General features: G+C 44.6%; 1 protein-coding gene across 1 annotated transcript; it reads right to left on the bottom strand.

Annotated features, from left to right (window-relative positions):
• Positions 1 to 330: 330 nt before the first annotated feature.
• galnt12 (UDP-N-acetyl-alpha-D-galactosamine:polypeptide N-acetylgalactosaminyltransferase 12) lies at positions 331 to 8,873 on the bottom strand. Its single transcript, XM_079176397.1, has 10 exons — positions 8,307 to 8,873; positions 7,821 to 7,990; positions 6,429 to 6,618; positions 6,052 to 6,237; positions 5,777 to 5,894; positions 5,169 to 5,345; positions 2,462 to 2,593; positions 2,104 to 2,217; positions 1,363 to 1,518; positions 331 to 519 (listed from the first exon to the last, which is right to left on the bottom strand). The coding sequence occupies exons 1-10, from the start codon at positions 8,657 to 8,659 to the stop codon at positions 382 to 384; spliced, it is 1,734 nt and encodes a 577-aa protein (XP_079032523.1). The 5' UTR covers positions 8,660 to 8,873; the 3' UTR covers positions 331 to 381.
• Between the last annotated feature and the right edge of the window lie 2,668 nt (positions 8,874 to 11,541).

Here is an 11,541-nt window from a genome sequence, read left to right as displayed (position 1 = left end):
ACCAGTACTGGAGTGGGTGAATGTAAAACAAGAAGAAGAAAGAAAAATGTCAGAATGTACAATTGTGCAGGTTCTCCCTCATCCTCCTTGATTACAAAAACAATATATATTCCAGTAGACTCCTGTCTCCCAGCAACAGCATCCGAGAAAAATTATTCCCATACATATATATATTCTCAAAGTTCATTCCAGTATAATTTCCTATTGGTCCATTATATCCAGCTGGCACGTAAATGTGCAAATGTTGAATTTTGGAAGAGAGCGTGGAAGCTTCCCCCCCTTTGGGCTTCTTTCGGGGGCGAGGCAAACATATCACAATCCAGCCATGTCCCTCCTCAGGAGATGAGCATTTAATGAAAAACACATTCTGCTTCGATACCATTACATTCTCTCCTCAAAGAACCACTTCTGGTGGAGGCTGTCAGAGCACGGTTGGAGTGAGGGGGCCGGTGTCCCGTTGTCTGTCTTGTCCACCGCCTGAACACACTTCTGGCTCGCCGGGTGGTACAGGCTCCCATCCTGAAAAACAGCCAGGAGCACAGCGTGGCATTATAAAGAATTATTGGTGATAAAATACTAAAAAAAGAGGGTTGGGGTTAGTTAGAAAAAGCCATTAGGGCTATAAATACATGTCTAGAGTAACAGAAGAGCTGAGTATTACCTTTCAAGAACACCAAAGCTCACTATCGGGACGCAGATGTTCTGCCCATAGTGTGGTTTAGCGGCTGACATCAGTGCGGTGGGACTAGATCGTGTTAATTAACTCAGCCAGCTTGCCAGCGCTCCCTCGTTTACAGTTTATAGTTATAGTATCGGCCGTACTCTCGCTCATCAACTACGGGGTAGCTCGGCTGTGTACTTGACATGACTTTGACCGTAGCATGAATTAGAGTTTTGGCCCTGGAGGGGACGCAGTGATTCAATTCTCTCCGCTTCAATCCACTCATGACACTTAAAAGATTTACATTATTATAGTGTGAATTGGAATCATCATCATCTAACCCTAACCCTTATCCTGTGGTAAAATTAGACAAATTGTCTAATGAATGAGATTTCTTTGAAGGGCTTTAATTTTGGAATCCTACATCAGAATGTCCTGGTTATGTCAGAGTGAGACCTGGAGGTGGTCTGCTATGAGCCTGTTTTAAAAGTATGCAAGAAGAATTGCAGCTTGTACAGGGCTTTCTAATTGATAAGGCAATTACATGTATGTTGCCCAAAGCCTACTTAACGATGAGATTCTTAGAACCGATTTAGAAAGTTGAATCCTCACATATTTGTACTTTTCACGCCTGTATGAGGGGAAAGAAAGAGAACAGAGACATCTGCCTCTTTGGTTAAATCTGGATGTGACCCCCTTACCTCTTTGAGGACAAACTTCTGGTCTGCAGGTAGAGGATCTCCTTTTTTTCTGCACAGCTCGAGAGTCAGGTAGGTGCTGATGTTGTCACCCACGATGCATCCAGCAGGCACCCTTGTGTTGTAGCGGATCTCACCGTCCAGGGAGTATTCAAAGAACTGCGGGAGGACGAAAGAGCTCTAAATCTCTTCACACAAATTGCGTAATGTCAAACAAACATTGCATTCCCTTTTTTTTTTTTTTTTTCAATGAAAGCTTTAAATCTCACTTGAAATCTAAATGTTTTTATGCTTTATTTATAAAAGGAAACATCTTGATTTAAGCATGTGACTCAATTTTTCACTTCGAAAACAACAGATGGAAACACAACTGTCCGATAAGACAGACGGCACGAGTACTGCTGAGCCCACTTCCTACAGAGAAGACATCAGTGTGCGAGTCCACAGAGGGCTGCTGCAAAAAACAAAAGCTGTATTTCAGAGTGCTTCCTGGACTACCATCAGCCGCAGAGGGAAAGGGTGTTGGGGAAAAGCACTCTCCTCCGTCTCAACAAGGCACAACGTATCATTGCTCAGCCTGGAATAGGAAAACTAGTCCACCATTCCCAGAATTTTCTAGGATCACATCTACAAACCCTCGTGGTCTACTGTAGAAATAAGACATTAAAACAGACGGAAGGGACTTTTCACAAGACATCGGACAACATTGTATGGCTACTGGCCTGAAAGACTGAAGTCCATTACCTGGTTCTGACCCATGCCGTGACACATGTACATGATGACCCGTTGGCCCACCACTTTGTTTTCATCTGGAGGGTTGTAGTCGAAGCAGAAGTTGTTCTTGCCCCGGTTCTTCAGCTATAATGAGCGGGAAAAAAAAAAAGGTCAAGACAGTCACGTCAATAAATCATTTCAGGAGCTGATCAAATATAGATTACAGGAGCTCACATATGGGTGAGGAAAGCCACGCCGAGGTTAATCTTACTGTAAATATAGCGCGTCTATCATTTGCCTCTCAGCTGCACAGCTCAGCTTGATTGAATTCAATCGAAACTGGTGAGAATGGTTCAAATTCGACCAGGTGACTCCGGTGCGTTCTCACCATTCCAAACATGCCGGGCCGATCCTCTGGGAGGTGAATGTCGGGGTAAATATTCTCCAGATACCACTTGAAGCTCTTACAGCCCAGCTTCTCTCTCAGCTTCCTTCGCTCCGTCACGTCTCCGAAGGCCTCCTGGAAACAAAGACCGCAAAAGGACAGTTCCCCCGTATTATATCAGCTCTAAAATCACCAGAGATCCTTCACTGTAGTAGGTAAAAACAGAATTGCTGTAATGTGGATGTAACATGACGATCAAGTATCAACCAGCGGTTGATACTCACATGCAGACATTAAGAGTGAACGCTCTTCATGCAGTCAGTGTCAGAGGCGCAGAGAGCAGAGTTCTGTGCTGAACTGGTATAGAATGGCACCATCTATGGTTGTTCCTTAACGCGATACAAGTACATCACTAATAAACAGAAAACCACTCCTTCACCCTGGTCAAACAAGGATCTCCCTGTAATCTGTATTTGACCCGGAACGGGTGTGGTTCTACAGGACGCAGCAGCGCTACGTTACCGTCTCCGCCCAATTGTCAGAACGCAGAATAAAAATCCTGAACTATTTTGGTTTGATCAAAATTAAGGGCATCAATTTTGTTTGTAAAGCTTAAGAAATTAGGCAGATTAGCTGAATAACACACACACACACACACACACACGCACACACAACATGAGAACAGTTTATTGGATGTATGTCAAGTATGAAGGCATACAGAACATGTTATTGATGTTTTCCTGTCATTTCTATATTTGGTTTCACTCCTATGTACATGGAAATTGATGGTCTGCCTTGTGAGCCCATTTGGGCTGGACATCTATTGATGCAACATACTACTTTAATATACTGAGTAGATCTGGTTGTAATTTCGTCCATCTAAATGTCAATGTATTTAGATCTATTGAATTAGACGCATCTTCAGTATTATGATGGTCAATGTGAGAATGTACCGACAGTCTGCAGGGTAGTCGTGTCACAGTGTAGGGAGCAAAATGTGCATGTCAGTTAATGCAAATAATGTGTGCTTATGCAAATGCCTTTATGCAGTTACACCCACGCGCCACAGTGATGGGAGACTGGTGATTTACAACTCGGGGAGGAATACAGTCTCCACTCGTCGGCGGGTGAGACCTCCTTCCCTGCTGGAGGGAGCACCGCAGGATGATGGATGTTGGTGGTTTGCCCAAACGCAGCTTTAATTGGCACTTCATCAACGTATTAGCTCGAGAGACAGATTCCCAGAGGAGAGAGAGAGAGAGCCCGTTGTTACCGCGATGGGAAGGACCAGTAAGGACCATCAGAGCACACAACAAAGGGGGCTGGAGCGGGCCGATGTAAGAGTGTCAAGCAGCCCGATGATCCGGTGTATGGATTAGTAAGGGGACACTGAAGACACTTAAGTAGCAACTACAGGCTAATCTGATTTACACAGGAGGCCAATTAGGCGAGAGTAATACGACAGTAGGGAAACAACAGATGCATGCTGAGAGATTCACTCTTTTGTCATCCCTGAAGATGATACACTGTTGCATTTTGAATCTTGTTTATTTAGATTTCACACATGCGTATTATGTACTAACCAAGAGGTTTAAAACACAACTCACAGGGACTGACAGGTGATGCCGTCCTGCGACCCCAATATACTGGGGTTTCTTTTCTCTGGGGAGGATGACGAGGTAAATCGCCTACCAGACTGACTGGAAATATTAAAATAAGCCATCAATGTATGCCGAGACTGACTCAAGTTGCCTAGATTGTGGGCTTGGAACCAACCAATTTAGTCCTCAAGTACTAATTTACACAAACGGACATCTTGCTGACCGAGTTAAACTGTAAAAAAGGAAGTCCATCGATCCTGAAGGGTGTGTGTGTGTAGCGTCTGCTAGCTCCAAGAGATCAAGTAGGAATATGCAAAGAATATCTTGAGAAATGACAACAGGGATTCATTATTTCTTTCCGGGCTCAACAAAATCAGCACCCCGGTGTCTGGAATTCATAAAACTACTGGAAACGCCAGAGGAACAACAAATATAAGAGAAAATGAAGAGGGAGAAGAAGCCTGTCGGACGGTAGAAAACCTTGTTTAACATAATATATTGCATCGTATGAATGAGCGCGTTAGCACCCACTGGGAGCAGCGGTGCTTGTTTGTAGGCTGTGGTGTATTGGGTTCCTCTGAGCCACTGCCAGGTTGGCAAGGCTACCTCCTCTCAGATGAGCGCCACCTGATCGGTGTTTAGAGAGCGTCTCCTCTTAACTACACTGCCACACACACACACACACACACACACACACCGAAGCAGGGTCCAATGGGTTAGCAATGCTCTCACCCTGTCAAGGACAGGTGGGTGACACCTGCTGGCACCGGGCGACACGGAAAGGTGGTAACCACACACCGGAACGCCCCGACACACCTGTCACCTTGGGTGTCTGCCGCTCATGTATCCCAAGTGTCACTTAATCAGGGGAGCTTTTACACCACAGCGGGAGTGTGTGAGTGTGTGTGTGTGTGTGTGTGTGTGTGTAGTTTGTGTAGATGTATTAATTTGTGCAGTTTTGTGATGAGTGCAGCTGTAAAAAAAATGACTGTCTTCCCCAATACTCCAATAAAGGAAACAAACCATTCAGACATTAACATGCTGCCATGCTTACTGTTGTATTTGTTAGCATTAGCACACACACACACACACCATCTGTGCAGACTCACCAGTCGTGCGTGGGGGTTTCGGTGGTAGTAGACCTCTTTGTATTCATCCATCCACACCTCAGCGGCTCTCACGCTGTTCGCCAGAGCTTTGCTCCGGGAGTAAGGGGCCTTTTTAGGGAATACGTGGCCCACATGGGAGCAAGGGTGGACCTCCAGGGTGCCCCCGCACTGCCAAATCTAAAAGACATCAACAACAACAACAACAACACCAACACGAGGATTTGGTTAGCCTCTCCGCCATTACTCAATCACTCAACACAAAGCGCAGCCTTGTTGTGGAGGAACTTGGAAACAGAAAGGCGGTTTTGTTGTTGAAGGGAAATATTTTTGGGTTGCTTCCCTTTGGGAAATTGCAATCCAAGTATTAGAATATTTGGCCTGTTTTCACTGGTTGTTAAGTTATAAATCTGTCAGGATGCTTTTCACAGAGGAAGTCCTCAGTGAACCAGATCTCGATGCCTTTTTAATGCTGGGTGTTGTGGTGCTAAAATGTGCATTTTTCTACGTCAACATGGAGACAGTATATGAATCGTGCCTATTGTTGCATAAAGCTAGGGCTTCACACATGCACATGTAACACACACACACACACACACACATTCACTTACCCTGAAGGAGAATTCCAGGTTCTCTCCTCCCCACACCTCCATCCCTGTGTCGTACGTGCCCAGGTAATGGAAGTAGTTCTTGCTCACAGCAAACAGACCACCTGCCATAGTGGGAGACCTGAGGAGAAAAGAAACCCCCACATCAGACCACAATCTCCTCGCATCTTATAAATGATGATTCCTTTATACGAGACGAGTGATCTACCAGCTGGCAGCCGGGGTACAAGTGTTGATTTAGAGCCGATTCTGTAACGCAATCCTTAAAAGGTGTTCACCTGATGACGTCGATGGGCGAGCGGCGGCGTTTCTGTTCAAAATCTGGGACGGTGTGCCAGGTAAAGACCAACCGCCAATCGAACCCCCCGATCTGGGGTTCACCGGAGTTCCCCAAGTACTGGAAGGTGTTCCAGTCGATCACATCGATAACAGGACACACCACAGCCGACGGCTCCTCTTTGATCCTGGAGGAGAAAAAAAAAAAGGAAAAAATGAGAGAAAAGCTGTTGACGGGGAGAAGACGTGCTTCTTGATCAGCTCAAAAGGTCCGCGTCAACTTTAAGTGCTGCCCTTTCTCCGACGAGAGCCCAGCTACACTTTGCACAAAATGCTCAAGAAGAACGAGTCAAGTTATTCATGCTGAGGGCGTTCTAACCTGTGGAGCAGGGGCTCTAACCAGCCTTCATGACACTCGCAGTGACAGTCCAGGAAGGTCAGCACGTCACCCGTGGTGATAGACGACCCGAGCAGCCGCGCCCGCACCAACCCCTCCCTCTTGGTGGCCCGGACCAGACGCACCTTCCTCAAACCGGAGATGTACTTCTCCAGCGGCTCCTTCAGGTGAGCTTCGGGAAATGAAGTACAAAAAGTTAAAATAAATAAAAATCGGATGAATGTGTCGGTTTCTGTGCGTGTGTGTGTGTGTGTGTGTGAAGGCCGTGATTGTATTGAGAGCAGTTGTGTTTCTCACTTCAAACGTTAAATGATTAAAAAGAAAAAGGACAACAAGCTCACCACAACAATTACAATCTGCTGCCAGCGTTTGATAGCAGCTGGTAAAGCTGATTAACAAAGAAAGGTAAATAGTGCTTAAGAGCGGTTATTGAGATTTAATGTTTAAAGTGTCTATTCTTTTATATTAACACTCTTCAAATATTGACTTTTCCTTTTTAAAAGGGAGTACAGACGCGCCAGAAAGCTTTAAAATGTTTATTAGGTGTAATTATCAAGTTCATTCTCACACAACTAGACACATGGGTAACCTTTACCTACCAATAGACAGTCAGACTCAAATGTGATTTGATGTCAAAAACATTTGGTGTGATCTTGATTTTGTCCTCAAACCATTTCCCCATATTGTGGCAGAGGGAGAGGCAAACATTGCTTCATTTATAAGGTCGTGAGCCAAACCGTTTTACAACCACTCCCTCTAAGTGGCTCAGCTCATTACGTTCAGTCTGAGTACACAAGACAAAACAATGAATCACTCTAAATTAGAACGCGCTGCTGTCTTTTGACAATTCCTCTTTAGGTCATCTGCATCCAGCCACAGAAAGCTCTTCTTCTTCTTTTATTTTATTTTCTCTGATAAAAAAGCACCGTGCATGAAACTGTCCTCCAATTTACCATCCACGCAACAACGTGCACCGTTAGTAATTATTATTACATCAGGGATTTGTATCTTCATATGGAAGATTTTTTTTAAAGCCCGGACGTGTGACATTGATATCCGTGTTCGTCTACCTGGATGCAAATAAAATTAAATAATGCAAATAAAATTCCCCTTCATCGCCACCTGTCACTACCTTCCTGTATCTCTGTTTGACTTTCCTAATTGCCGCCGTCACTCTGTCCTCCTCCCTTCTAACCCATCTGACAAACCGGTGATTGCCACTTGTCTGTGCGCCTCCTTGTGTGTCCCTCTGACACCCGTTCTGTCCTTTCTGACTGTCAATCAGCCAACCCCGGCTGCCCCCTCTGCCCGTCCATCAGTCTGTCTGCCTGCCTGCCTGCCTCAGCCTCCTCTCCATCAGTACTGTGCTCGTACCTCTGTCGCTGTAGTCGTCCACCAGCACCACCTCTTTCAGCAGGACGTCGGGCGACGTCTCCAGCACGCTGTGCACCGTCCTCAGCAGGGTGGACCAGGCCTCGTTGTAGAAGGTGATGACCACGGAGGTCGTGGGCAGAGACCGGTAGTCATACTTCACATCTCTGCACCTGCAAGGTCAGGAATGAATGTACATGTTAGTATCTGGGCAGATTGAGGAAGAGAGGGGAAGGTGAAACTGGGTGAATGGGTTAAGATACACAGTGGCGTGGAGCTTAAGCTTGGTTGCCAAAGTAAATACTAATAACCAAAGAAGTTGCCTTAACATTCAGATAAGGCAAGCAGCAGCAAATACTCATTGAAGAACTTTAGGAGTTAGGGAATTTAGCTGTTCTTGGGATTCACAGTGTATAACTTCCTCTTGAACCTAAACACAGTGTGTTAATAGTGTTTCTTTTGTATGATTGACAGCTCTCAACTACTTACAGTGGGTTCCATCTCTCTGGCAGCTTACGGTGCAACGACAATTTATCACTGACATAAGTGTTAATCTGGTGTTTCTTGATGCTCTCCTCCTCTTTTCTTTTCTCCTCTCCGTGCAGATTGAGTTTGATGGCTCTCCCCTCTTCACCCAGGGCATTAAAAGCCGGGGGGGGCCTCTCGTAGACGGGTTTCTTCAGCTCTTCGTCGCCCACCTCTCGCTCTCCGGGGGCCTCTCGCCGATTCGTCGCGCTCACTTCCCCCGAGTTGTGTCTGAAAAAGACCAGGTAGCCCACCAGAGTGACACCGACGAGGACAAACAGTAACTTGGGTCGACTCCTTCGTCCGCAGAGTGCCATCGTGTCGCTTCCTTTCCTTGAGCGCAAACTTCTCGTGCCCCAAGGAGCGGCGCTCCGCTGGCACACTTTTTTTCCGTTTCACCAGCCCACGTCACGTTTCCGTTAGACGACTTCTAAATGTAGTCCGCATTCCTTCAGGCGCAGTTAAAGTGACTTTGCGTCAAGTTTCAATGCGGTCTTATGAATGTCCGACTGCCGAACCTGTGAGTTTCGGCTACTTGTTGAGCGGAACCTTGAAGTTTGTCTGAGGACGGACGTTGAAGTAGGATACTCCTCCCCCTCCTCTGTTCAACTGCAGAAATGTGAAAGGATTATAAAACTCGGATTAAACTAGTTAGTTATCCCTTCGGGTTAGCGCTAGCTGTCTAACGCTACCTGACCGGTGGGCTCCCACTGGAAACAACAACTAATCCCGGTCAAATCAGAAACTTTGTACACAATTTTAACACAGTTTTTATTGAAGACATTCAATGGTACGATTAAAAAGACACATTTTAACTCGTCCTGAACATTACAACGAGTGTCCAACGGCTCCTATCTCGCTAAACACTTTAGTATTATACCACACTGACGGTAAACAGGCAGAAATCTGCCTCATGGCTAACCTTACTTGAACTTGAATTAAATTAAAGCCATTGTCAATCGAGTGGCGTTGGCAACTACGTTTCCGGTTAAGGAGTATCAAAGTAAAATTATGCACAGCAAGCAAAATGCGCCAAATTATGTTTTATTTTTTTCTTGGGGTGAATCTAAATCATAAAGACACTTTGTTATGTATACATATATATATATATATATGTATATATATATATGTATATATATGCGTGTTTCTCTTTTCATCGTTGAATCAATTTGAAAAATGAAGGTGTTTTTCATTTTTATTCTGGTCCTGGGATTGCAACGCACTTTTACTTTGAATGCGAAACAGTAGAACAGGAAGTTCAATATATTCGCTCCTGTAACTTGATACAGTTGAAGTTTAAAGCCAGTGTAGCAAGGGGAGGGGGGGTATCATGGCCTGAGATATTTAATCACGAACAGACCCTTTGAGTTGATGTTCTGAAGAGTGTTTTCTCAAATATCAGAAACACAGAGTTGGTCATTGTAAATGAGTTTACTGTACAATCTGGTACAGTTCTTAAAATGTATCAGTGAGCTCTTAGTACCACGACCCTAACCCCATATAAGCAACATTTTATACCCCAAAGCTCTAAAACACTCTGAATCCTCCTCACTGATCCTGGGAGAACCCAGTACCCCAAATCTGGAAATAATTTATCTTGGTGGTCTTCTTTATTATGCAGCCAGTTGTCACTCATATGAAACTGATATCAAAACTCTCGACACCAAAGATGAAATTCGACACAAAATGTATGGTTAAGCAAATTAGAATTGTAAATAATTGAGGCCAATGTTCAAGGCGAGAAGGTAATTTGAGTGGCATACTGTGTTTGATCGAGTATTCATTTTGAGAAAACTACAAAGAGACACGGGGAAGGCAACAAGTCAGCCGGAGTGTTGTAATATATCACGGTAGACTGGGCTTGTCGTGTCTGTCAGAGACACAATATTAATGTCAATGCATGAGGGCGTTTTCATTCAGGACCGGATGATGGAAAACATTTTCCATGCAACAGGTATTTGGTGCAAACGTATTAACAGGGAAAGGAAACAATGGTGAACTGCATATGCATCTTTAGTAAGGATCCTCTCTGTTGTAACACACATTAATTAAAGAAACATTTCATAACCATTATAAACCTGACAGTCACCCAACAGGTAGTGAAACAGGCAATTACAACAAATACCTGGACCAACCTTGATGATAAAGGCAGAGTGCTTTTAACTGAACAAAGGCTTTCATTAACTTTTGTCTGTCACACCTCATGTCGGTTGTGTGTTGATGCCTTTGTATGAATGTGTGCTTCCTTCAATCAGCAAAATAAGGGTTTCCCACTCAAAGACTAGACGGCTGCCTTGCAGAAGTGGAGGGGACGCCACCAGTGCAGCAAAGTTTTCAAAAGCACTAAATCTGTCCTGAAAAGGAAATAAATAAGTCACACTGAAACGGGATTTGGCCAAAGGCTGTTATTAAGCAATCAAAGATGGATTTGAATGGCATGTTGTACGACAGGGTCAATCAGTTTTCTGTTGTACTGCTGCAGTATTTTAATAGAGGCCGGTACTCAATCAGGTAGATGAAGCCAAATGTTTGACAGATTCCGTGTTCGAGAAAACTCAGAGCTGGAGGAAGAGGAATCGCGTGAAGGAGATGATGAAGATTACCTTAATGCAGCAGTGACACGAGGACAGCTGCAGCAGCATCAAGAGGATACAGTAGTAAACAATCACCACCGTGCTATTTATAGCATGAACACCAGATTTGTACAGTGTGAGTCTGTGCATCCGCAGCCAAATATCACGAAAAATCGAAATAATCAAGGGTTAGAAGAAACAAACCGCACGTTTAATGCACTGTACATTGTTGCTTACAGTGACGAATCATGATCTGAAACCATGGACAGAAAACAATGTGGACAATACACAACTAAAACATGAATGTAATCTTACACCATTTGGTCTCAGTGGTTTCCACCATCACCAACGTGAACTCCCCTCCTGACCTGGACTCTGGAGCCAGTGAGAGGACGATGGGCTGCCTTCAGTAGTCGGTGTTATTCGCTTTTCTACCAGTAGGTGGGGCCAAATGACTGAATACTGTCTGAGTGGAAGGAGCACTGGGATGCTGTGGCAGATTTTTTTTTTAAATGAACACATCCGTTTCATGCTGTCGTTCGCGCTTCCACACAATGAACAGCTTAGTTTTATCTTTAGCTGTATGTGGCATCGCTTGCGCCAGCGAACAAGATAAAAGATATTTG

Source organism: Pholis gunnellus (genome assembly GCF_910591455.1).
Source record: "Pholis gunnellus genome assembly, chromosome: 16".
NCBI lineage: Eukaryota > Metazoa > Chordata > Actinopteri > Perciformes > Pholidae > Pholis > Pholis gunnellus.
Note: the sequence above shows the minus strand (reverse complement) of the source record. Positions and strands in the feature narration are given on the sequence as shown.

Bases quoted from the DNA above. Each gene is read 5' to 3' on its own strand.
- galnt12 (XM_079176397.1), bottom strand. From the start codon at position 8,659: ATGGCACTCTGCGGACGAAGGAGTCGACCCAAGTTACTGTTTGTCCTC. The intron at 6,238-6,428 runs GTTAGAACGCCC...TTTCTCCTCCAG, and splicing joins TTAGAGCCCCTGCTCCACAG to GATCAAAGAGGAGCCGTCGG. The intron at 2,594-5,168 runs GTGAGTCTGCAC...CTTTGTTTCCAG, and splicing joins GAAACCCCCACGCACGACTG to GAGGCCTTCGGAGACGTGAC.